The sequence below is a fragment of the Hyaena hyaena genome, unplaced genomic scaffold (genome assembly GCF_003009895.1).
Source record: "Hyaena hyaena isolate Hyena2069 unplaced genomic scaffold, ASM300989v1 scaffold_417, whole genome shotgun sequence".
In the NCBI taxonomy this organism is placed as follows: Eukaryota; Metazoa; Chordata; class Mammalia; order Carnivora; family Hyaenidae; genus Hyaena; species Hyaena hyaena.
In genome coordinates, this window is record NW_024081050.1 from 161,061 (window position 1) to 186,027 (window position 24,967).

General features: G+C 37.4%; 1 protein-coding gene and 1 long non-coding RNA gene across 4 annotated transcripts in view; one reads left to right on the top strand and one right to left on the bottom strand.

The window, feature by feature from the left end:
• Positions 1-24,967, top strand: part of LOC120245436 — a 38,666-nt gene that overhangs the window by 4,888 nt on the left and 8,811 nt on the right. The gene's annotated exons all lie outside the window — the stretch shown is intronic.
• GNPTAB (N-acetylglucosamine-1-phosphate transferase subunits alpha and beta) overlaps positions 5,076-24,967 on the bottom strand; it is a 94,240-nt gene continuing 74,348 nt past the window's right edge. For 2 of the 3 annotated variants that reach the window (XM_039252490.1, XM_039252492.1), the window contains 4 exons: positions 19,095-19,262; positions 16,010-16,100; positions 13,939-14,010; positions 5,076-5,250 (listed from right to left, as the gene is read on the bottom strand). In XM_039252490.1, coding sequence (XP_039108421.1) covers positions 5,200-5,250; positions 13,939-14,010; positions 16,010-16,100; positions 19,095-19,262 — 382 coding nt within the window. In that variant the 3' untranslated portion in view covers positions 5,076-5,199. Of the gene's footprint in view, positions 5,251-12,567; positions 14,011-16,009; positions 16,101-19,094; positions 19,263-24,967 lie in introns of those variants that run through there. The other variant, XM_039252491.1, reaches the window with a different exon arrangement.

Below are 24,967 nucleotides of genomic sequence, written 5' to 3' on the forward strand. Positions count from 1 at the left end.
ATTCCTAGGTATCTTACTGGTTTTGGTGCAGTTGTAAATAGGATTGATTCCTTAATTTCTCTTTCTGCTGCTTCATTATTGTTGTATAGAAATACAGCAGATTTCTCTATATGTTTTATATGCTGCGACTTTACTGAATTCATGTATCAGACCTAGCAATTATTTTGGTGTTTTTCAGTTTTCTATATAGAATATCATGTCATCTACAAATAGTGAAATTTTGACTTCTTCCTTGACAATTTGGGTGTCTTTTATATCGTTTTGTTTTCTGATTGCTGTGCTTAGAGCTTCCAGTATAATATTCAGTAACCATGGTGGGAATGGACATCATTGTCTTGTTCCTGGCCATAGAGGAAAAGCTCTCAGTTTTTTCCCATTGATGATAGTAGCTGTAGGTTTTTCATATCTGGACTTTATTATGTTGAGGTGTGTTCTGTCTAAACCTACTTTGTTGAGGGTTTTTGTCGTGAATGGATGTTGCACTTTGTCAAATGTTTTTTTCTGCATCTATTGTAATGATCATATGGTTCTTTTTTTCTTTTAAGTTTATTTATTTTGAGAGAGAGAACACGCAAGTGAGGGAGGATCAGAGAGAGAGGGAGAAAGAATATCAAGCAGGCTCCACAGGCCTGATCCCACAAACCATGAGATCATGACCCAAGCCGAAATGAAGCTATGGAAGGGGCACCTGGGTGGCTCAGTCATTTAAGTGTCCGACTTCGGCTCAGGGCATGATCTTATGGTTCGAGGGTTCGAGCCCTACATCGGGCTCTGTGCTGACAGCTTGCTCAGAGCCTGGAGCATGCTTCGGATTCTGTGCCTACCTCTCTCTGTGACCCTCCCCTACTCACGCTGCCTCTCTCTCTCAGAAATAAATAAGACATTAAAAAAAAATTTTTTTTTTAAAAAGTTGGATGCTTAACCAACCAAGCCACCCAGGTGCCCCCATATGGTTCTAATCCTTTGTTTTATTAATGTGGTGTATCCCATTGATTGATTTGTGAATATTGAACCACACTTGAAACCCAGGAATAAATCCCACTTGATTGTGATTGTGGTGAATCATTTTTTTAATGTATTGTTGGATTCAGTTTGCTAGTACCGAGAATTTTTGCAGCCATGTTCATTAGGGATTTGGCCTTTATTTTCTTTTTTTAGTGGAGTCTTTATCTGGTTTTGGTATCAGAGTCATGCTGGCCTTGTAGGATGAATTTGGAAGTTTTCTTCCTTATTCTTTTTAATAGTTTGAGAAGAATTTAGTATTAACTCTTCCTTCAGTGTTTGGTTGAATTTGCATGTAAAGGCATCTGGCCCTGGACTTCTGTTTCCTGGGAATTTTTTATTACTGATTCAATTACTTGGCTGGTTATCGGTCTCATCAAGTTTTCTATTTCTTACTGTTTCACAAAAACCTTGATTTTTATTGGGATTGCATTACACTTATTAATTTACTTAGAAAAAAATGAAATCTTAATGATGATAAAATGTTCCAACAAAGAACAAGGATGTCTTTCCACTAGTTTACGTATACTTTTGTGTCTTTAAGAAGCATTTTAAAGTATTTTAATATAGATTTTGAATGTTTCTCCTTATTTGTTCCTAATAGTATAAATCAAATTTATTTCTTCTTTCATTGTATATCCTAACAATTATCCTTTGTGTAAATGAAGGCTTTTGCATGTTACTTTTGCATGTTACTTTTATATCCTGTCACCTTGCAAAATTCTTTTCATGTTTGCGTTTGTTCACCTAGTCTCTAGAGTTCTCCAGGTATTTTTCATGACCTCTGTAAATAGAGATCATTTTACTTCTGATTCCTATGTCGTTATTTTCTCTTGACCCTTTCATTAGCTAAAACTGTCAAATAGTTAACAGTGTCAGATAGTTAAATAGTAGTGGAGGTAGTGGGCATTTTGCTTTATTTATCTGAGTAAGAATGCTTCAGGTATGTCCCCATTATTAAGATGATGACTTTACAACTGTATTTTTATTTCAATTGAATGTTAGATTTTTTTAAATGTTTTTTTTTTTAATTTATTTCTGAGAGAGAGAGAAAGAGACAGTGTGAGCAGGGAGGGTCAGAGAGAGAGAGAGAGGGAGACACAGAATCTGAAGCAGGCTCCAGGCTCTGAGCTGGCTGTCAGCACAGAGCTTGATGCGGGGTTCGAACCCATGAACTGTGAAATCATGACCCGAGCCAAATGCTTAACCGACTGAACCACCCAGGTGCCCCTGTTAAAGGCTTTTTAAAGCGTCCATCAAAACAACCATACAACTTTTTTCCTTATACCTATTAATGTATATTAAAATGCTTGCTAATATTAATCCATGTCTATATTCCTGGGATAACTCTTACTTGGCCATGGTGTACTGTTTTCTGAAGTCTGATCAGGTTTTCTGCATTAACATTCATAAAGAATATTATTTATAATTATATTTTATGTTGCTACAATTATCAGGTTTTGATAAATTTGGAAATTTTCTTTCATTTTCTATGCTCTGAAACAACTATGTTGGGATTCTTTGGTTCTAAATGCTTGTGGAATTTCTTTGTAAAATGTTTCTGAGCCTAGTGATGTCATGTGAAGTTGCTCCTTGATAGTTTTCTTGATTTCTCTTATAGAAGTTGGTCTTGTAAGCATTTGTCTGTACTAGGGTCAGTTGTAGTAAACTGTCTTTTTCTAAGGAATCCTTGATTTCATTTAGTTTTGTAAACATATATACATAGAGATGTATACAGTAGTCTACTTACATTTTTTAATTTCTGTAGTATTATTTCCTCTCTGTGCCTGTCTGTATTGGGATTTTTCGGTTTGGGTTTTGATTTTTTTGGAGCTGGATTGTTTTTGTTTTCCCCTATTCCTGTTTGGTTTTTTGTTTTTTATGGATGGAGTTTCTAGCTCAAGAGCACCTTCTTCTGTCAGTATAATGAAGTGCAGTTTAAGTGATAGTAGGTGGGAATGAGGAAGCTTAGGTGACTTGTTTCACTTTTGATTCTTCAGGATCTTTGGTTTTCCCCTTCTAACTTGCTGGTATCTCTAAGGCGCGCCACCCCTTCTTTATTATCTGATTCTCGCTGGAAGCAATGTGGCCCTGAGGCTGCCACCACTACTGGTCTTGCTTACTTTCAAAACCTACCTGGTACCATGAACTACCAAATCCTAGGCCTGTGTTCTGTATTTTGGTTCTTAGGGGTAGACTTTGTCTTGCTAGAAGTTATTCTATCTGTACTTATCTAGGTGTTCTGCTCCCCAGCCCACTTTTGCATAGAGTCTCTTAAGCCTCCCCTGCAACAGGCTTCTACCTGTACCTGTACTTATACCTAGGCTTGCAGCAGTGGCACAAGCTCTGTTGGAATTTGTTGTTTCTCTGTTTAGAGAAGTTCATTGTATTCTCTGTCTCCTGATAATGCTGAAGGCATGGGTTGTGTATGATTTTATTTTCACTCTTTTGTTATCTAATGGTTCTCAGAGAGGATGTGTGGAGAGATTCAGGTTCAGGGGGTCACCATTAACCTCCATATGCCAAATTCTCTCCTAAATCTTTTCCTTGGTTTTTAAACATCACCGGACTTAAAAAAACAAAAACAAAAACCTTTTACACTTTATTGATCTTTTCTATTAAATCTTAGTTTTCTTTCATTATTTTTTGCTGTTTATTATTTTCTTAGTTCTATTCTCTTTTGTTCTCTTTCTAACCTTTTCTGTTGGATCATTAACTTGTTTATTTTCAGTCTTCTTTTCCAAGATATTCATTTGAGAGGATAAATTTCTCTCTGCATGCCCTTTAGCCGAATCCCACAAGTTGTGATAGGCAGTATTTTTATTACTATCCAGTGCTAAGTATTTTTAAATTTCCATTATGAGTTCTTCTTTGACTCATGAGTTAACATGTTTTTAAACTTTTAAACAAATGTAGTTCTTCAGTTTTATCTTTTTTATTGAAATATTCTAACTTGATATCATGTAATATGGATCATACCTGTGATTTGAAATGTGTTACCACTTGCTTTATGATTGAGCACAAGGTCCATTTTAGAAATTATTCTAGAGGCACCTGAGTGGTTCAGCCACTTAAGCATCTGAGTCTTGTTTTGGCTCAGGTCATAATCTTATTATGGTTTGTGAGTTCAAGGCCCGCGTTGGCTCTGTGCTGACAGTGTAGTGCCTGCTTGGGATTCTCTCTCTCCGTCTCTCTCTGTGGCCCTCCCTCGCTTGCTCTCTCTCCCTCTCTCAAAATATATAAATAAACTTCAAAAAAAATTATTCTGTGTGTGCTTGATAAGAATGAGTAGGCACTAATTTAGAGGTGTTGAGTTCTAGATGTGTCCATTCAATCAAGTTTACTAATTGTGTCATTCAAATTTTTTATGACCTTGCTGATCTTTGTCTCCTTAGTCTAAGAATAATTGAGGAGTTATTGGGTATGTGTTAAAATATTCTACTATGATAGTGGATTTGTAAATTTCCCTTTTAGTGCGGTCAATTTTTTATTTTTGTATTTTGAAGACAATTAGGTACATATAAGTTTAGAATTCATCTTTCAGTTGAAACTTTAATCATTATGTAGTGACCTTAATGCTTTTGGTTTTAAATTCTATTTTGTTTGATATTAATAAAATGTCCTCATGTTTCTTCCGTATTTATCTAGGATATCTTTTCTCATGTGTTTACTTTTAAACTTTCTATATCCTTTTTTATTTCATGTGTATTCCATTGTACATACCCAGTTTTGTTTTATGCTATCATGTTTAGGGGCATGTAGGCTATTGGCTGGGGTGTTTCAGTTTTTCTATAAGAGTGGAGAAATAAATTCTCCCTCTTGATGCAGCATAAATCTATACATACACAGGGATTATTATAGCCATCTCTGCAAATAAGTTATCACAAACCTCTATTTTCTATTTCGCATCTTCCTGTATCTCTGCTACAATGTGGGCAATTATATTTGGTTAAATCACTATGTGAAACACAATCAAATACAATTCTGAATGATGTAAAAGTGCATAACTGAAATTTTTTTAACTCAGTTTGCATTAGGATAGACTATTACTGCAACAAATAAAACCAAACATGTATAATGACTCAAAAGAAAAAGTTTATTTCTACTATAACTGTACTGGGAAAGTAATTAGGTCCTCAGGCAGCTTTCATATATGCAAGCATTTAGGAACCCAAACTGATGGAAACTCTGCCATCTTCAACTTGAGGCTTTCAAAGTTGCCACAGAAGTGGTCTCTATCCCAGCCAGCTAAATGGGAAAAAAATAGGGAGGAGCATCAGGTAGGAGGTTTTTATGGGCTAGACCTGAAAGTGACACACATTATTTCTGCTCACATTTTATCACCTAGAAACTCAGTCACATGTTCACACCTAACAACGAATATAATGTTATTCAAAGAGAAATTCATAAAAATGGTTTAAAACATGAAAATACAGAACAAAATTAAATTCAGCCCTTCAGCTTGTTACCTGTGAGACCTTGGGAAAATTACTTGACCTCTCTAAGCCTCTGTTTCTCTTCAGTGACATAGGAGGCATAATAGTATTTATCTCAAAGAAGTTTGGAGTTTTAAAAGTGAAATAAGGCATAGAAACTCTTAGTAAGCACTCAGTATGTATCAAGTATTCACTAAAAACAAGTTATCAACATTACTAACAATAATGGGTACTTGTTGAGTCACTGGTATATCATTTCTTCAATATCAGTCAAACATATAAGTACCTACCAGTGCCAGACATATTAAATAACATAGAAAATTTAAATTTTAATCATAAAAATTAATGTTTTATTAACAAATGCAGATTTAGGGATAGAAAATATGAGGGTGGTTTTTTTTTTTTAAATAAGAGTTACTTAGAACATATAAAATGTTACGGATCATTCTGAGTCTTTAAGGAAATATTTCTCATAAAAGACCTAAGAAGCCCACAGGTATTTAATCAAACGCAAGACTGCTTGCACAGGCTGGTTTAAAAGGACCCTGTGATAGTGCCTTCACAGTCTTGAGGCCAGTCTCTCACATGTCTCATCTCATTGCACCTGTAATAGGCAAATAATATGATTTTATTAAGTTTAGTGAGGTGACACTGCATATCAAACAGAATAACTTCCTAGATATCCTGTTAACCAGGGAGCTCTTTCCCTCCAACTCCCCATAAGAGAGCTTTATAGCACCTGTTGGTTCTCTCCCACTATCTCTTTTGCTTGCTCTTCCCTATTTTCCCTTTTTCCTGTTGCCTTGAATCTTGCCTTTTGGGTCACTCTATTAGTTTCTTTTGTAAACAAGATAACTTTCTCATGCTTCTGTTGTATCCACCCTATAATCCCAGTCACCAAAACAAAGGACCCTCCTTAGATGGTTTGAAAGGAACAAAATTATACAAACTAGTTGATATTTTTGCAATCACAGCTAGAAAAAAAAAAAAAGCACAATTTGGAAAGTTAATCTTTTAGGCAGATATCCCAAGCATTCTTGATATCCTTCTTGGTCTCCCCTGTTCATTTACTGAACATAATGGCATTTGTCACAATCTTCTCACCTCGATTCCTGCCTCATTCTTTGACCTCAGTTCTTTAAGGTCCTCATCTAAAATGCCTGACCCTGCACTCCATTCAAAGTCCCCCAGCTCTTATGGCCACACACAAAGCTGTTCTGTTGTCAGAATTCCCATCAGACGTTTTACCCTCAAACCAATCAATACCTCCTACCTCTCCAGCTTAGTCTCATCTGTTTCCACTACAACCACCTGCCAGTCTCATCCAGACTTTCAGTCCATTACTGTTTTACTTTTCCTTTCTCCATCAGCCCTCCTCTTGTCTTTGATTCAAATTCCATCATTTCAGTCAGTCTCTTGCTGCTTTCACTGCATTTGTCTGGCAAAATGTTATTCCTGCAAACAGCCTACTGTCTTTCTTTGTGCTACCTATCCTTGCTTCAGTACCTCTGGGAAAAATTACGCAAAGGAGCAAATTTGTGGCACTTCTATTTATGAGTTCCAGCCTTAGTTGGGCCCTCATTATTGCCCCAAATTCTCCCATTTCCCTCTGGCAACTCATTGTCCCATTACCACTTTAAGCCTTTTCTACTCTACTCAGCCTTCAACACTGTCACCCGCCTTTCACCCTTAGTATTTAACTTGCCTCCTGTTTTTTTACTGAGGGAGTAGTTCGCATTGAAACCGCCAAAATTTCTGCTAGCAGAGCTACAACCTACCTACCTCTGTGTCCATTCTTTCCTCCTCTTAAACTAGGGGAGATGTTCCTCCTGTGTTCTGAGTTCCATGGCCTCTTGTGCTCCAAGAATCTTACATTATCCCTTATTTCTTTCCTTTCTCTGCTTTATTCCTTCCCATTAACATTTACAAATATTCAAATCTCTCCATAACTTAAAAAATTCCTGGGCCTTATTTCCAAACAAATTGTTGGTCCCCTATGCCATCCTCTTAGCAGTCCAGATTCTATAATTATCTAAGCTTGTTGCCTCAAATTTCTCTGCTTCCATATACCCTTTAAAACACCCTAAACTACCTTTGGCACTTCCCTCTTTAAAATGGTGGTCACTCTAAAGTGACCAGTGACCTCCATGTCAAAGGGATGTTCCCCTGGTCCTCATCTCATTTGCCTCTCAACAGGCAAAATTGTTAACCACTTTTTTCTCTCCCCGTCTTCCTTTAGCTACGCATTCTCTTGCTGTTCTCTTCTCATTCTGGTAACTTCTCAGTATCTTTGTTAACTCTTCCCTCTTCAGTGGACCCTCATATGTTGGAATTACCCAGGACTTGGTTTTTCTGTTAGCAATATGTATTCTTTCTCTAAACGTTTTCATATATACCTATGGCTTCAAATATAAGAGTTTCTCAAAGTGTGGTTCATGGGCCAGCCTGTGTCAGGATCACTTAGGATGAAATGGGGACATGTTGGGGGCGGGGGTGGGGGGGAGGAATGGATAGAGGAGCATTAAAACGAAGATTACTAAGGCCCATGTAAGGCCTAACAAATTAACTTTGTGGGTGGGGACTGGGACTTTGGATTTTAAATAATTCTCCAGGTCATTCTCATACTGACTAGAACTTGGAACAAGAACAGCTCAATATCACCATCTTGTGTCTTACTAACATCAGTACCTTATTTTCTCAAATGTTAGGAAACTTAATAATGTGAAAAAACAGAAAGGAAATAAGAAAAAAAAAAAGATCTGAATGAATTACCTGCCCCCTGAATAGTCAAGATTAGATTATGTCATCTTTTGGCTTTTCTCCAAATGAGAACTCCTCTATATTCAAGTTTAAAATTTTAATCCTTATCCAACTAAACAAAAACCCAAGAATTAGAATGATGGTTTCATTCATTACACAGTCTCTTAAAATGGAACCAAGGGCATTTTATGGATTTTCAAAGTTAGTTTTCCCTTTAGTTAACTAATAAAATGCATTCTGCTTCCCACTAAGCATTTAATATGGGTCATTATTATTTTACCTAAAATTTATTGTTAAATTTTTATCTTAGTTTAAAAATAATATTGTAAAACAACTTTTAGAAGATAATTTATGAAGAAAATGAAATCCACTTGTAGTCTCACTACTAAGAGATAATACACAATTAAATTGTAGGTATTTCATTTTTCTGTGCATATGTGGGTTTTCCCCTGGATAATCTAAAAATATTTTTTGACTTTTGTATTTGCCTTAATGTGCAATTAAAATCTGCAAATTTTTCCCTATTTTTAGCCATATGTTTTACCACTTGTATCTAAATTTGGCAAACAAAGGCTTCAGGGTTTTGACTTTGATCACACTTTGATTGCCTAATATCTCAGGTAAAGTTGCCATATAACATATTAGTTTTAGATGGATAACATAATTTGATATTTGCATATACTACAAAGTGATCTTCACAATAAAAGTTACTGTCACCATATAATTGACTCCCTTCATCCTTTTCACCCACCCAACCCACTTCCTCTCTGATAACCACCAGTCTAGTCTGTTCTCTATGAGTTTTGTTTTCCAAATTCTACATATAAATAACATCATATGGTATTTGTCTTTCTCTGATATCTCACTTAACGTAATACTCTCAAGGTCCATCCATGTTGTTACAAATGGCCAGATTTCCTTTTTATGGCTAAACAATATTCCATTGTATATGTATAGCATATCATCTTTATCCATTCATCCATCAATGGACAGTTTGGTGTCCATATCTTGGCTATTATAAATAATGCTGCAGTGAATTCAGGTAATTCTTAGAAGACCATATTAATACTCCTCCATGTATATCATTGCCCATTTATTCTAATTACCTGGATTCCTGACAAAATGTCTTCTCATTTTCTTTAGTAACCAGTGGTGTAGAATCTTGTTAAGGTCATTTGAAAGCCTAAATATTACATCCCTTGCTTCCTTTTTCATTGTTTCAGAGAACTAAGGTGATATAGTCAGTCTCTTAGAAAACTTCTTGGTACTCCCTCTCTCTCTGACCCTCCCCTGCTCACGCTATCTCTCTCTCTCCTAGAAATAAATAAAATATTTAAAAAAAAAAAAAAAAAAGGGGCGCCTGGGTGGCTTAGTCGGTTAAGCGTCCGACTTTCGCTTAGGTCATGATCTCGCAGTTTGTGGGTTTGAGCCCCGCATCGGGCTCTGTGCTGACTGCCAGCTCAGAGCCTGGAGCCTGTTTCAGAGTCTGTATCTCCCTCTCTCTCTGACCCTCCCCTGCTCACGCTATCTCTCTCTCTCCTAGAAATAAATAAAATATTTAAAAAAAAAAAAAGAAAACTTCTTGGTAGATGAACTGCTAATGGACTCCTACCTTGACGTATGAGTAGGAATTTAATGGATATATAAACAAGGAAGAGAGAACTCAACCAATAATATTATCTGCAAGGGTATAGAGGCATAACAGTGCACAGCATGTTTGGGAAAATGCAGTGTGACTGACAGCGTGGGCAGGTGAGGAAAGGCAGATCAGAAAGACAACTTGGGACCAAGTGTCCACCATATAATTATGGAGTATTATGTGGCAGGTACTGTACTGATGCTTTGCAAACATTTCTTTGAATCTTTTCAATAAAAAATTTGTAAGGTTCACTGTATTCTAATTAATTTAATTTTTCTAACTTTTTTTCAAGTATGACCACTTGCCTTCAACTTAACCCAGGAAATTGATCTTCCACATGCACCCAAACTTTATTCTGTGAAGCTAGTGTTTTTGTCAGGTCAGCACCCCTCCCCTCTATCTTTTGGTAGAAGTCTCCATCTGCCTGGCTATAGAAGTAAGCACAAATCACAGTAATTCATCTCCATCAGTGTTTTCTGTACTGGAGCCCAGAGAGGAAACTTCCTGTCTCTATGAGAGATGTGAGCCAGGAGCTGCCACGACCCCACTATTATGAGAAAAGGGGACATACAGAGGCAGGTATGGGCTATGTTGAGCAACAGTCCTGGCAAGATCTCTGTCTCCTTCACCCTTGTTTTTCCCTTAACTAGGTTGAGTTCTTTTTGTCCCTTACAATCCCTTTCTGTATCTTAGTGGCTAAGAGTTAATTTTTGGAGACTCTTAAATTAACTCTTGGGTCAAAAGGTGATGTCACTTAATAGTTACAGACCTTGGGCAAGCCACTTAAACTAGTTAGGTCCAAATGGTAACATGGGGTTATGGAGAGGATGAAATGGGATTATGAACATAAAGCATTTAGCACACACACTGTGTTCACAGAGATTTAGCTGATTAGGGCACGTGGAAGAAGGAACAGTTGACTGACAAGAAGCTCCTTCACCTCTCCTTACCAACTGAGACTTTGTACTCCAGTTGGGATTTACTTTATATCAACAAAGAAAGAATAAAGCAGACAGATGTGGCAAAATCTTGATAACTGTTGGACAGATGGAAGTCATATGTTACACTCTACTTTTACATTTTTTATAATCTTTTTTGAAGAAAGGTCTATTGAGAGTGTCATGCAGTTTTTGGTCCTGCTGATGTAAACTATACTTTCAAGTGTTGGGTCAACCTTGATTTCCTTGAAGTCCTGGGGTGGGCTCAGTTTGATCAATAAAGAGTTGTTCCCCTTTGAAGGATAACTGAATCTGGCTCATTAGTTTTCATATGGGATTCTTATGAGATAAGATGGTGTGTGGTTTTCCTGTTACGGGAACTGAGCCAAGGCTTTGTTATGGGGTTGTGTTCACCTCAACGGATGAGTTTAGATGGTGTTTTCCTTTGTTTTCTACAATCTGGAGGAATTTTTGTGGTATCAGTGCTGTTTCTTCCTTAATATCTTGCCCGAGTTATGATTACACTTCCCTTTTAAATCCTGGAGCTGTTATTCATCATACTTTGTATGCTTTTTGATATATGTAGAAATAATTTTAAAAGTAAACACTTTCACGGGCATTTCAGCCCATTAAGCATCCGACTCTTGATTTTAGCTCAGGTCATGATCTCAGGATCGTGAGATTTAGCCCTGCATCAGGCTCCATCAGGGTCTGCTGGGCATGGAGTCTGCTTAAAGCTCTCTCTCCCCCTCCCTTTTACCCTCTCTTGCTTATGCACTCTCTCTTAAAAAATAAAATACGTTCAAAGAATTAAGTATGCAAAAAAAATTATTTTTTTCATGAGAATATGTATAACTTTCGTAGCTAAGGGTAATATAATCATTTCATCCCAGTGATCACATTAAAAACTTAACCCCTGCTCTAGATAGCCGTCCTTTATACACAAACTTTCACACTGCCATCATTACCACTGACATCACCAGGCAGGAGTCACTTCCCAGGCACTGTGCTGGGTGTACTACATCTGCCATTTCTTTTAATCATCACCATAAGTCTCTGAGGTAAACACCAGGTACTGCCTCCCACATTTTACGATAAAGCTGAACTGTAGCAAACAATGTCCATCAAACCCCAGAAGTCTGATTCCATAGACTTCTGATTGTGAGACCTTAGACAAATCACATAATCTTCCTGGCCCTGGTGTCCTTGATGATAAAATGCAAGGGGTAGTCCAAGGAGTCATTTTGAAACTTTTCCTGTCAGGCCTGAGAGTTTGGAGGCATCACCTTGGGGTCAAGCTGGATGAGGAGCTTTCCTTCTATATTACATACTAGCCTTTGGTAGGATTTCATTTGAACTAATGGTTCTGAGGCTTCTGAGGATCTTCCATTATAATAATTCTGCAGAATCATTTAGATGAATGGTTCTCTGAATATTCTAGGATTCTATTTTCTGTCACATTATCTGTTATGTTCTTAATTAGATATAGACTATATTCATGTAACTACAGAATCTCCAATATACTCATTCACTTCTCTATAATTTTTCTATAATAAACCCATGTTTAGAACAATACTCACATTCTAAATTTTACTGTATAATAAATCCCATCAGAACTTATTTTCCCCCTATAGGAGGGGGAAAATAGTATGTTAAGTACTACCCTCTTACACTACTTTCCATTTATTTTCAGTAGTGTTCAGTAGACACTGATATACTGTATAAGCACTCAAGTGATTATGGACTCTGGATAACAATAAACTCATTCCTTAAAGATTTAAAAGTCAAAGCATCAGACAAAATCTAAGTTTTTATGAGACTTCACATTTTGAAATACATAACTCTTATAGCACAAACACAGTATTTACATTACAAGTTCTTTTTACAAAATATGCGTGCCATTTTGAAAGAATACTGTGAAGATCATGATCTAAAATACCTGTTAGAGTTCAGAAATGACTTATGGAATCCGGTCTCCAGAAATCTACCATATAATGACATAAGAGTTGAACATCAGGGCTTACTCATACATAAAAATACTAGTTCTCTATCCCAGTGGTCAGCAAACAATGACCTGTGGGCCAAATTCAGCTGGTGGCCTGTTTTTGTAAAGCTGCAGGCTAAACATGGTTTTGACATTTTTAAAGGCTAAAAAACCCCAAAAAACTAAGCAATAAAGTAGAATATGCAACAAAGACACATATGGCCTGCAAATATTTACTCTGTGGCTTTTTATAGAAAGTTTGCTGACCCCTGCATTATATGAAACCAGCTGAAAGAGATGGCTACTAGATTATACTGAGTATTAAAAAAGACACCACTGCACTGTAATGTGCCAGTACCATCACACTACTCATTTCTAAAGTGAGGCACTTCTGTTTGAATATGTACATTTCCAAAACATAATTACATCTGACAGGTAGCTCTGCTACTTAACTCTAGCCCTTTGTAATTAGGCCTCCACATGAAATCACATTCTGAGGGGCTGAAGTAAACAAGCACAAAGTACTTCAGATGTCAGTCATTGATTTCCTCAGTAGTTGACCACTTACAGTCTTAAATTTAATAAAATCCATAATTTAGGTATTGCCAATAGGAGGTGGTAATGTTGCATTATTTAAATAACATCTATAAAAACCGTGTTTAGATATCCTAACTCATTATCTTCAGAAGCAAGGGTAACTAGTTAACTTAGTAGCTACTTATTTTAAAAATAAGAACTGGGAAAAACAAAAAAAAAAACAAAAATGTAAAACCGCAGCAAAAGGCTTTGGAATGCAAAGACTGGGGTCTCTTAGCAATAGCTCCCAAGCTGGCCTAGGCTTCTCATGTGAAAGTTTATTGGCAATGGTTGCTATGGGAACTTAGCAGCTATCTCTTGTCAGTGAGTCTTTTCATTAAAAGAATGATGGGTCCAAGAGCAAATGCTTTAAAAATAAAACCAGTTCAAAGCCGCTCAACACAAGTTTTCCATGTCTTGATTAAACAATTACTGGTCAGTAGTCTATATTCACACCACAAAACAGGTATTGTACTGGATGCTTTTCCTTCTTCAGGCCAAAACGGCTAAGCATCAAATCACGAAGACTTCTCTATGATGCCGAGTTTTAAAATGCTCAGGGAATGCTGAGGTAGATGATTTTCAAATGAAGATCTTCTATACCCTGATTCGATCCGGACTAGCTTCTTTTTGTATCCTCCGTCTGGGAAATATCTTCCGCTTAAGTGCAATTAACTAGATAACAAAGACAAAATAAATTTTAAATCTCCATGTTGACAGACTTTAAACTTTCTGAGAGTCATATGACATTAATCATTTCCAGTCTTGTACATAAAATAACTGAGCAAACAAGTCTCCATCATTCCTCCTCAAAATAAAACCAACTACTACTTTTGTTATAGGGTCAATATGCATAGATATGTGCCCACAAAATATTTAAACCCCCAAGAATTAAAATTATTTTGGTCCAAGCTTCACTTTTTAAAAGACTTATAACTTCAGATTTTTACATAGTGATGACAAGCATGTTTATTTTCAAGATATCTGTTTGTCAAGTCTTTCTAGAAGTCTCTGTGTAGCTTATCAAAACACTGCCTCCTAATTTGAAAATGACTGAATATGTAAGAGGGTTATTTTTAAGGAAAAAAGCCCTGTCTTAAAATCCTATCACTTTTCTCCTATACTTAAACATAGCAATATCATTTGAAAATACAGGTAATACCTAATTTATGAAATGGGTTTTAACGTAAAAAGTTACTTTGTAAATTATTGGCTTAGAACTTGGATACTTTTTTCAAATAGAAACAGTTCATCCATGATACATCTGAAATTTTAAAAACCTGACCCCCCATTGTAACAAAGTGTCAGTGAGAAAAATAAATATGTTCTTTATGGTTTCAATCTGGGATCATACTGTCTGCTCCTCCATCTCAAGGTAGAAGCAGGGCTTTCACCAAGCACAGGCCACCATGGTTTGAGTAATGAGCTAGGACTCTGGGGCAGAGGAAGAAGCTGCATTGACTGGTTTGTTGGGGAGCATGGAGAGGTTAAGGAATTTGATTCAAGTAGGTTAAGAGCAAGGAGACAGGAGAGAAGATGTATTCTTCCCTTTTCTCCCTCCTCTTGCCTCTCTGGTTCCCTGTTCTCTGCTGGTATAAATGACACAGATGAAAGACTGGCCCTCTTGCTCCTTCCCACTGCTACTTGCTGTTCCTTTGAGCTACGGGGCCTCTCCTTCCCCATCACAGGCTATCTCCTCAGTTCCTCACTGGGCCTCTGTTCTAAGTAGGAACAATTTTTTAAAGATTTTTTTCTGAGATTTTTACCAGCCAGGAATAATGTCAAAAAAATATCAAAAACAAGATTTACTGAGATGAATGTGAAGATTTAATAGCAGTCCTGTTCAACTGCCCAATCTCCATTTCCTCATTTCTTTCCATGTGCAGCAGGAAGCCCATGCACTGTTTATTCTAGAGTTCTCAATACTTCAGCCTCTTCTTTCTCAGTTTAAGTAAACTCAGTTCAAGTTTCCCGTAAGTGACAACTAGAAAATCTCCACTCAACAGTCACCTCAAATGGAGGCAGAGGTGAGGTTTGCATGCCTCAGTAAGTCAGGTCAGCCCAGACACCATTCCCTTCCTCCTCCAGTTCTTTCTCTCTGGAGCATTTCATGTCTACACCAAATAGGATTCTCTGGTCCCTTTCTTTTTGCCTCACAAACCTCCCTTGTATTCCCAGGACTTCACCTGAAGGAGGCTGTGTGTGTGCTGCCTGCATGGAGAGAACTAGCAATTCAAAGGAAACATAGCTGAGAGAAACATGAGCACAATGGGCACTGTCCACAGAACAGCAGGAGGCCTGATGATAAGACACTGTGGTTGACACCCTTTAGAAAGGTTACAAGAAAAAAAATTGGAAACCCATACAAAATCAGTATCAGGTGAGGATTCTAGGTGGTTTTTTGGTTAGAAATACTTAGAGTTTCAGTTTTAGCTTAATGCCTAAAAGTTAATCTACCGAGTTCCAGGTAAAAAGAATACTGGTAGGGTATCTAGAAGGTAAATGAATAAAAGGCTATTATGTTTGCTGCTTGAATATTTTAAAATATGTCTGACATGTTTTATAGCTAAAAGAAATTAAAATTTTCCTCTTGTGAACTAGTGTCACTTACAAAAGGAATCAGATAATATTAAAAAATACTGTTTGATCCCCACATAAAATATATAACACTTACCTGTTCAGCAAAAAATGAGAATACAGTAAACAAAATCAATGTTGCTAGTACACAGTGAGTCCAAAACTTCAATTTGTCTCGATATGCTCTCCTGTTCAGAGAGAGAGAAAGCAAATATGCTGTCTTAATCTGTGGTTTCTGTGCATAGTTTCACTGTATTTGTTATATGCTACTTTAGCAAAAGTCCTGAAACACAAAATCATTGGAAGCAATTTGAAAATGTTAATACAATGTAGATTTCCAACATAAGCTCAGATTTTTCATTATGTCATAGTAAACACTGTATTTGAATTGTAAAAGTTATCCAGGCAGAGAAAAGGACTTCAAAAGAAAATTACTGCTAGCATCTAAGCAAAGGCACACTTTCATTTACTTTTATTCATTCATTCATATCCATTTCTTCACATATCCAGTCAATACTTCCTATGGATATAGATAGATGAACAAGATGAAATCCATGCTCTAAAGTATGTACAAACCTGGGGAGTCACTGACCTGCAGACAACCAGCCAGCACACAAAATGGACCCAAAAATGTTTTATCAAAAGCAAAGTCTTGGGGAAAACAGCATAGTGATGAAAGCACCTCAGAGATGGTGACATTTCATTTAAGCCTTGAAGCAGAGAGGGAAAGCATTTAGCTGAGGAAGGCAGTGAGCATCAGCAGAGTCAGAGGAGCAAGCAGAGACCTGCAGAACTGAATGAAGTCGGGCCTAGGGGGCATCAGAGAGAGAGCTAAGGCATGGGAAGGCAGGTGGGCATAAACCGCAGGTGTTCTAGAAATGCAATGGGGTTTGGACATAATACTCCAGTGGGAAAGCGTATGAAATGGCAGGTGTGTGTGTGTGAGAGACAGAGACAACCGGGGTAAAAATGGTGGCCATCGAACTGAAGGATGCATGTCAGGTGACCAGAGGTGACTAGGCAGGCAATCACATTAGTCCGGGTATGAAAACCTAGTGAAGGGCAGGGAGAATGAAAGAGGCAACAGAAGAGACCATCTGAAAGTACAAGCAACTGGACTTGGAGATAGGATACTGGGGATAGAGGCAGTTGTAAAGTACAGTTTCCTCATTTGTAATTTGGGAATGATTTATTATGAAGATTAAACATACGCTTTTAATATAGGCTTGTAAGATATGTTAATGGATACCAAATTCAGGCCTCTGCACTGAGTTCAGATTCTCATTTACAGTTTGTCTGGCAGTGGATGTCTCTACTTCAAGTCCTGTATTGATAATGGTACCTCTGTTTCTCCTCCTGAATTTCCTAGGTCTCTTAATAGGATCACAACCAGTACAGTAAGTTCTAATATGTATACAGTGTCATTCAAAATCAATATGTAATTTAAAGAGCCAAGAAACCATAGACGGTAACACAACTAAAAAGTTGTCCCAGCAACCAGAGAACCTTAAATTAGCTGGAGGTTTCCTGAGTCACTCACATCCACTGAGCACCTACCATGTGCTAGAGAGTAACTCAACTCAACTCTCAACTCAACAAGAGTAAGACACCATCTCTGCTCCTGAAGCAGTCTCACAGTCTAGCAGGAGAGACCAGTGCACCAGACTGCTGTACAGTGCAGAAAGGCTTTCTTCCTGTTCCCTGGGTACAGCACCATCAGGAAACCAGAGAAAGGTAATAGGGGACTCAGGAGCACAATGTCATGAAAGGAAAGAGAAAAAGTAAAGTTTCTAGAAGGTAGGGTGGTGTTGGTGCTCAGCAGTGAGAGATGATCCAGAAGTGGAGCAGGATGAAGAAAATGAAGCCCTCAGATCACAGAACTGCAAAGAAGGTCCTAAACCTGATTTATCTCATTTGTATAGCACAGAAATCAAAGTCCTCTCAAACTACTCTTAAACCCACTTCTTTCTCATTTGATTAGGACCTTGAAGATAAATTTAGTCACAAACTGGATTTGGGGAGTTAACACTTGAAACCATCCAGAAATCTCTTTCCCCTGAGCTAAAGGAAAGTAAAATGAGAAGCCATTCCTAGAAGACAAGACCCACAATTTAGTAATAACTTCTCACTTGAAAAATAAAAATATAGATACTAGCAATATACATGCTGTCTCACTTTCCCAACTCCAAGACACCAAAGTGTTCTGGTTGCCAAGATTGCTAATTTTCTCTCTACAATCTCTCCCAATTCTGTCTACTGTTTTCTCCTTATTCCCTGAACTGTGCGTCCTTGCTTCACACCTTGACGGTTTCGTAACTACTAAAACGCTTAATAGTCATATCACTGCCTCCAGTTTCTAGACAACACTGCCTCACTCCAAACAGCTTCCTCACCAGTCTAACCCCTGCTATATAATACAGATAACTGTTAGTTATCTTTCCAAATCATGAAATCTGATCACTACAAACCTGTAAAAAAAATTTCTCTGGGGAGCCCCAATCTCTAAAGAAAAAAAGCCCAATTCAGATACAGCCCTTCACAATCTCTCCTTTCTCTGCAGAGCACCCTCTCTTACACCTTTGTCCCTTGTACATGCCATTTCTTCTACCAGGAACACGTTTTCCTACCTGTAAAGGTCCTTTTCATAATTTAAAACCAAGTCCAAATGTCACCTTCCCCTTACAGAGTTAGTTGCTCCCTCATCCAAACTCAGTAGCATTGAACCATGCCATAGCACGTGGTATCACAACTGTTTGCCTCCAACCTGTCTTCCTGAAGGGCCTATGAATACCTCATAGCCTGGTACCATACTCCTTTCATCTGTGTATTCCTAGCACCTGCATGGCGTAAACAGTAAAATAAGGCATGAAGGAAACATTATAAAGTAGATTTGGATTACAGTGGAACATATGGAGGGTTGGCAGTCAGGCTGGATTTACCACTTATCAGCTGCTTCACTTTAAGCAAATCACTCCATTTCTGTTACTATGTTTTCCTGCCATATAGGTACTCAAGAAACAGGGTAGCTGTTCTTATGACAGAGAATGAGGCTCAGCAGATGTGCTTGGCCAGTAAACTCAATAAAAAACTTTTAAGTATATTTTTACAAAAAAATTATAGATCAAATCATACATTAAAGAAATTTCATCTCTCTCACACACAAACACACACGTGAACATTACCACTCCTGCAGCTCATGCATGTGGAGGAAACGGTTTCGATACTCTCTTGGCAGCTCAAATTGGGATGGTATGGGGAACATGGATTCATAGAAGTCCCTGAGAACAGCTTTCACTGTCTGGGCATCTTTATGATTGTGGTCAATGTTGTCATTCAGGCAAACAAACTTCCTAGAGATAATAGAGATCCAGGGTTATTGGTTATGGTAAGAATGATCTTGACATAATTAAACAAGAAATGTAGATTGCAAATTTATTTTAAATGAATTCATGTTCCAAGCTGTTACATGTACTGATACGATTCTCTGTGAGAGTAATATTCTATAAAATTTTCCTTGGATATTCCTCACTGTAAAACAAAGGAGAGCTAGAGAGGGTAATCTTAAAAGTGCCTTCTAGCTGTTGGAGTAAATTTATTTAATGATTTCTGTTTAGCATGCCCCCAGTTAAGTGTTTAATATAAATGTAGTTTAGTAACTAGAACATTTAATTGGCAGCTAAGGGAAAAACTGTTAAGCACCTAAAACCAACTTCTCTAAACTGACAGTTATATTAGTAAGAACAGTGATATAGATAATTGAGATAGAAATGGTACCTTATAGCTATAAATTCTTTGAGTTTGATGACTTCTTAATATGTCTTCAATGAAGCTATAAGATCCTACTGTTCTAGCAAAAAGCAGATGACAGATGCTTCCCTACTTGTTTCAAGTTCCCTTCAAGGCAAAGTCAACTAAACTGAGGGCCCACTGAAATAGTTGGCAAGAATAATGCCAGTTTTGAAGTGCTTGTGCATTTTAAAATAATAAATCCAACTATCAATTTATAGGAAAAACAGAGACCTAAGAACACGATAAACAACTGACAAAATCAGAGAAATCCAAAGTAAGGAAATATACAGAATATATTAGTAGATTTCTTCATATACACACAAAAAATTATATGGCTAAGACAGGTTAAGGGAAAAACTATAGATTTAAAAGGCGAAAGATTTATACGATCTGAAAAGAAACCAGAGTATTGGAAAACCTATAGATTTAAATGTTGTTAATGATACCACTTCAAACCAATAAACTGAAAAAAATATAAATGCTTACAAAAGACAACTGGAAAAATGTGTACACTGACCAGATAATTTATCATATTAAGGAATAAATAATGATATGCTGGTTATTTTTAAAGAGTTGTTACAATTTTTAATATAGTTTGTCAAATTGGTTTCTATACAGCACCTAGTGCTCATCCAAACAAGTGCCCTCCTCAGTGTCCATCACCTATTTTCCCCTCTCTCCCACCATCAACCCTGTTTGTTCTCAGTATTTAAGAGTCTCTTATGGTTTGCCTCCCTTGCTCTCTGTATTTTTTTTTCCTCCTTCCCCGCCCCCATGGTCTTCTGTTAAGTTTCTCAAGATCCACGTATGAGTGAAAACACATGGTATCTGTCTTTCTCTGACTGACTTATTTCACTTAGCATAATACCCTCAAGTTCCATCCACATTGCTACACATGGCCAGATTTCATTCTTTCTCATTGCCATGTAGTATTCCATTGTATATATAAACCACATCTTCTTGATCCATTCGTCAGCTGATGGACAATTATGCTCTTTCCATGATTAGGCTATTGTTGAGAGTGCTGCTATGAACACTGAGGTACATGTGCCCCTATGCATCAGCACTTCTGTATCCCTTGGGTAAATTCCTAGCAGTGGTATCGCTGTTGGGTCATAAGGGAGTTCTATTGTTAATTTTTTGAGGAACCTCCACACTGTTTTCCAGAGGGGCTGCACCAGTTTGCATTCCCAACAACAGTGTAGGAGAGTACCCGTTGCTCCACATCCTCACCAGCACCTGTAGTCTCCTGATTTGTTCATTTTAGCCACTCTGACCAGCATGAGGTGGTATTTCAGTGTGGTTTTGATTCGTACTTCCCTGATGATGAGTGATATTGAGCATCGTTTCATGTGTTTCTTGGCCATCCAGATGGCCAATATCTTCTTTTGAGAAGTGTCTATTCATGTCTTCTGCCCATGTCTTTACTGGATTATTTGTTTTTCTGGTGTGGAGTTTGGGAAGTTCCTTAAAGATTTTGGATATTAGCCCTTTACCTGATGTGTCATTTGCAACTATCTTTCCCCATTCAATCCGTTGCCTTTTAGTTTTGTTGACTGTTTCCTTTGCAGTGCAGAAGCTTTTTATCTTGATGAGGTCCCAATAGTTCATTTTTGCTTTTGATTCCCTTGCCTTTGGAGATGTGTTGAGTAAGAAATTGCTGCGGCGGAGGTCAAGGAGGTTGTTTCCTGCTTTCTCCTCTAGGGTTTTAAAGGTTTCCTGTCTCACATTCAGGTCCTTTATTCATTTTGAGTTTATTTTTGTGTATGGTCCAAGAAAGTGGTCTAGTTTCACTCTCCTGCATGTTGCTGTCCAGTTCTCCCAAAACCTTCTGTTAAATAGGCTGTCTTTTTTCCACTGGACACTCTTTCCTGCTTTGTCAAAGATGAGTTGGCCGTACATTTGTGGGTCCAGTTCTAGGTTCTCTATTCCACTGGTCTATGTGTCTGTTCTTGTGCCAATACCATACTGTCTTGATATGATTACCACTTTGTAGTAGAGGCTAAAGCCTGGGATTGTGATACCTCCCATTTTGGTTTTCTTCTTCAATACTGCTTTGGCTATTCAGGGTCCTTTGTGGTCCCATACAAATTTTAGGACTATTTGTTCTAGCTTTGACAAGAATGTTGGTGCAATTCTGATTGGGATTGCACTGAATGTATAGATTGGTTTGGGTAGTATTGACATTTTAACACTATTTATTCTTCCAATCAAGAGCATGGAATGTTTTTCCATTTCTTTGTGTCTTCTTCAATTTCCTTCATAAGTTTTCTACAGTTTTCAGCATACAGATCTTTTACATCTTTGGTTAGGTTTATTCCTAGGTATTTTATGGTTCTTGGTGCGGTTGTGAATGGGATCACGTTCTTGATTTCTCTTTTTGTTGCTTCATTATTGGTGTATAAAAATGCAACTGATTTCTGTACGTTGATTTTGTATCCTGTGACTTTGACTTTGCTGAATTCGTGGATCAGTTCTAGCAGACTTTTGGTGGAGTATGTTGGGTTTTCCATGTAGGGTATCATGGAAAAGGTGAAAGTTTGACTTCATCTTTGCCAATTCTGATGCCTTTTATTTCCTTTTGTTGTCGGATTGCTGATGCTAGGATTTCCAGCACTATGTTAAGCAACAGTAGTGAGAGTGGACATCCCTGTCATGTTCCGGATTTTAGGGGGAAGCTCTCAGTTTTTCCTCATTGAGGGTGATATTAGCTGTGGACTTTTCATAAATGGCTTTTATGATGTTTAAGTACGTTCCTTCTATCTCAACTCTCTCAAGGGTTTTTATTAAGGATGCTGTATTTTGTCAAATGCTTTTTTTCTGCATCTACTGACAGGATTAAATGGTCCTTATCTTTTGTTAATATGATGTATCACATTGACTGATTTGTGAATACTGAACCAGCCCTGCAACCCAGGAATGAATCCCACTTGATCATGGTGAATAGTTCTTTTGATATGCTGTTGAATTCGATTTGCTAGTATCTTGTTTAGGATTTGTGCATCAATATTCATCAGGGATATTGGCCTGTAGTTCTCTTTTTTTGCTGGGTCTCTGGTTTGGGAATCAAAGTGATGCTGGCTTCTTAGAATGAGTCCGGAAGTTTTCCTCCCATTTCTATTTTTTGGAACAACCTGAGAAGAGTAGGTATTAGCTCTGCTTTAAATGTCTGGTAGAATTCCCTAGGGAAGCCATCTGATCCAGAACTCTTATTTGTTGGGAGATTTTTGAGAACTGATTCCATTTCTTCACTAGTTATGGGTCTGCTCATATTTCTATTTCTTCTCATTTGAGTTTTGGTAGTATGTGGGTGTTTAGGAGTTTGTCCATTTCTTCCAGGTTGTCCAGTTTGTTGGCATTTAATTTTTCATAGTATTCCCTGATAATTGCTTGTACTCCTGAAGGACTGGTTGTAATAAATCCATTTTCATTCATGACTTTATCTATTTGGGTCCTCTGTCTTTTTCTTTTGAGAAGCCGGCTAGAGGGTTATCAATTTCTTTTTTTTTTTCCAAAAAACCAACTCTTGGTTTCCTTATTCTGTTCAACTGTTTCTTTTTTAGTTATTATATTGTTTATTTCTGTCCTAATTTTTATTATTTCTCCTCTTCTGCTTAGTTTGGGGTGTCTTTGCAGTTTTGCATCTAGTTCCTTTAAGTGTGCTATTAGGTTTTGTATTGGGGATTTTTCTTGTACCTTGAGATAGGCTGGATTACAATGTATTTTCCTCTTAGGACTGCCTTTGCTGCATCCCAAAGGGTTTAGATAGTTGTATTTTCATTTTCATTTGCTTCCATATATTTTAAAATTTCTTCTCTAATTGCCTGCTTGACCCATTCATTCTTTAGCAGGGTGTTCTTTAACCTCCATGTTTTTGGAGGTTTTCAAGACTTTTTTCCTGTGGTTGATTTCAAGTTTTGTAGCATTGTGATCTGAAAGTGTGCATGGTATGATGTCAGTTCTTTCATATTTATTGAGGACTGCTTTGTGACCCAGTATGTGATCTATCTTGGAGAATGTACCATGTGCACTCAAGCAGAAAGTGTATTCCACTGCTTTGGGATGTAGAGTTCTAAACATCTTTATCATGTTCAATTGGTCTAATGTGTTGTTTAGGGCCATTGTGTTTTTACTGATTCTCTGTCTAGATGATGTATCCATTGCTGTAAGTAGAGTATTAAAGTGCACCCTAAGATTGCTTAGGTTTGTGTTGTTTTATATATATTTGGGTGCTCCCAAATTCAGTGCATAGACCTTTCAACTTGTTAGCTCTTCCTAATGGATAGACCCTGTAATTATTATATAATACCCTTCTTCATCTCTTGTTACCACCTTTACTTGAATGTCTAGTTTGTCTGATTGAAGTATGACTACTCCAGCTGTCTTCTGACTTCCAGTAGCATGATAGATAGTTCTGCATCCCCTCACCCAATCTGAAAGTGTCCTCAGATCTAAAATGAGTCTCTTGTAGACAGAAAATAGATGGATCTTGTTTTTCTCTCTTCTTCTTCTTCTTCTTCTGGAATTCTTATGATACTTCAAACGGTATTGTTCCGTTTGATTGCATCCCTCAGTTCTCGAATTCTCCTATCGTGCTCCTGGATCAATGTATCTCTCTTAAGAGTTGTTTTAATTTAGAGAAATTTATATATCTGGAGATAAAATGATACAGTCTCTGAGATTTACATGAAAATAATCAGGAAATGATAGTAAAGGAATGATGTGTTTAGATGAAAGAACAACAACCATATTGTTCTTCTTACTGAAGGTGAGTGATGGGTGACAGTTCATTATCCTATCTACTCTCTAAACTTGAGGACTGCTTTAAACTAAAGAGATATGTTAATAACAATGCATAAGCCTTGATTATATCCTGCATTTAAAAAAATAGCTATAAAGGGCATTTGGAGGCAACTAGGCAATGTGAATACAGATTATCTATTAGGTGGTATTAGTCAATGTTAAGGTTCTCGGATACATGTTAATGGTCTTTGGTATAAAGGAGAATGGCTTTGGGGTTCTTGGGTGGCTCAGTCAGTTAAGTATCTGACTCTTGATTTCAATTCAGGTCATGAACTCACAGTTTTTGAGTTTGAGCCCTGCATCGGGCTCTGCTCTAACAGTGCGCAATCTGCCTAGGATTCTCTGTCCCTCCCCTACGCATGCACATGCTCTCTCTCTCTCAAAAATATTTAAAAAATAAAAATAAAGGAGAATGGTTTGGTTTTAGAAGATATGTACTAGAATAATGAGGAGTAAAGTTTGA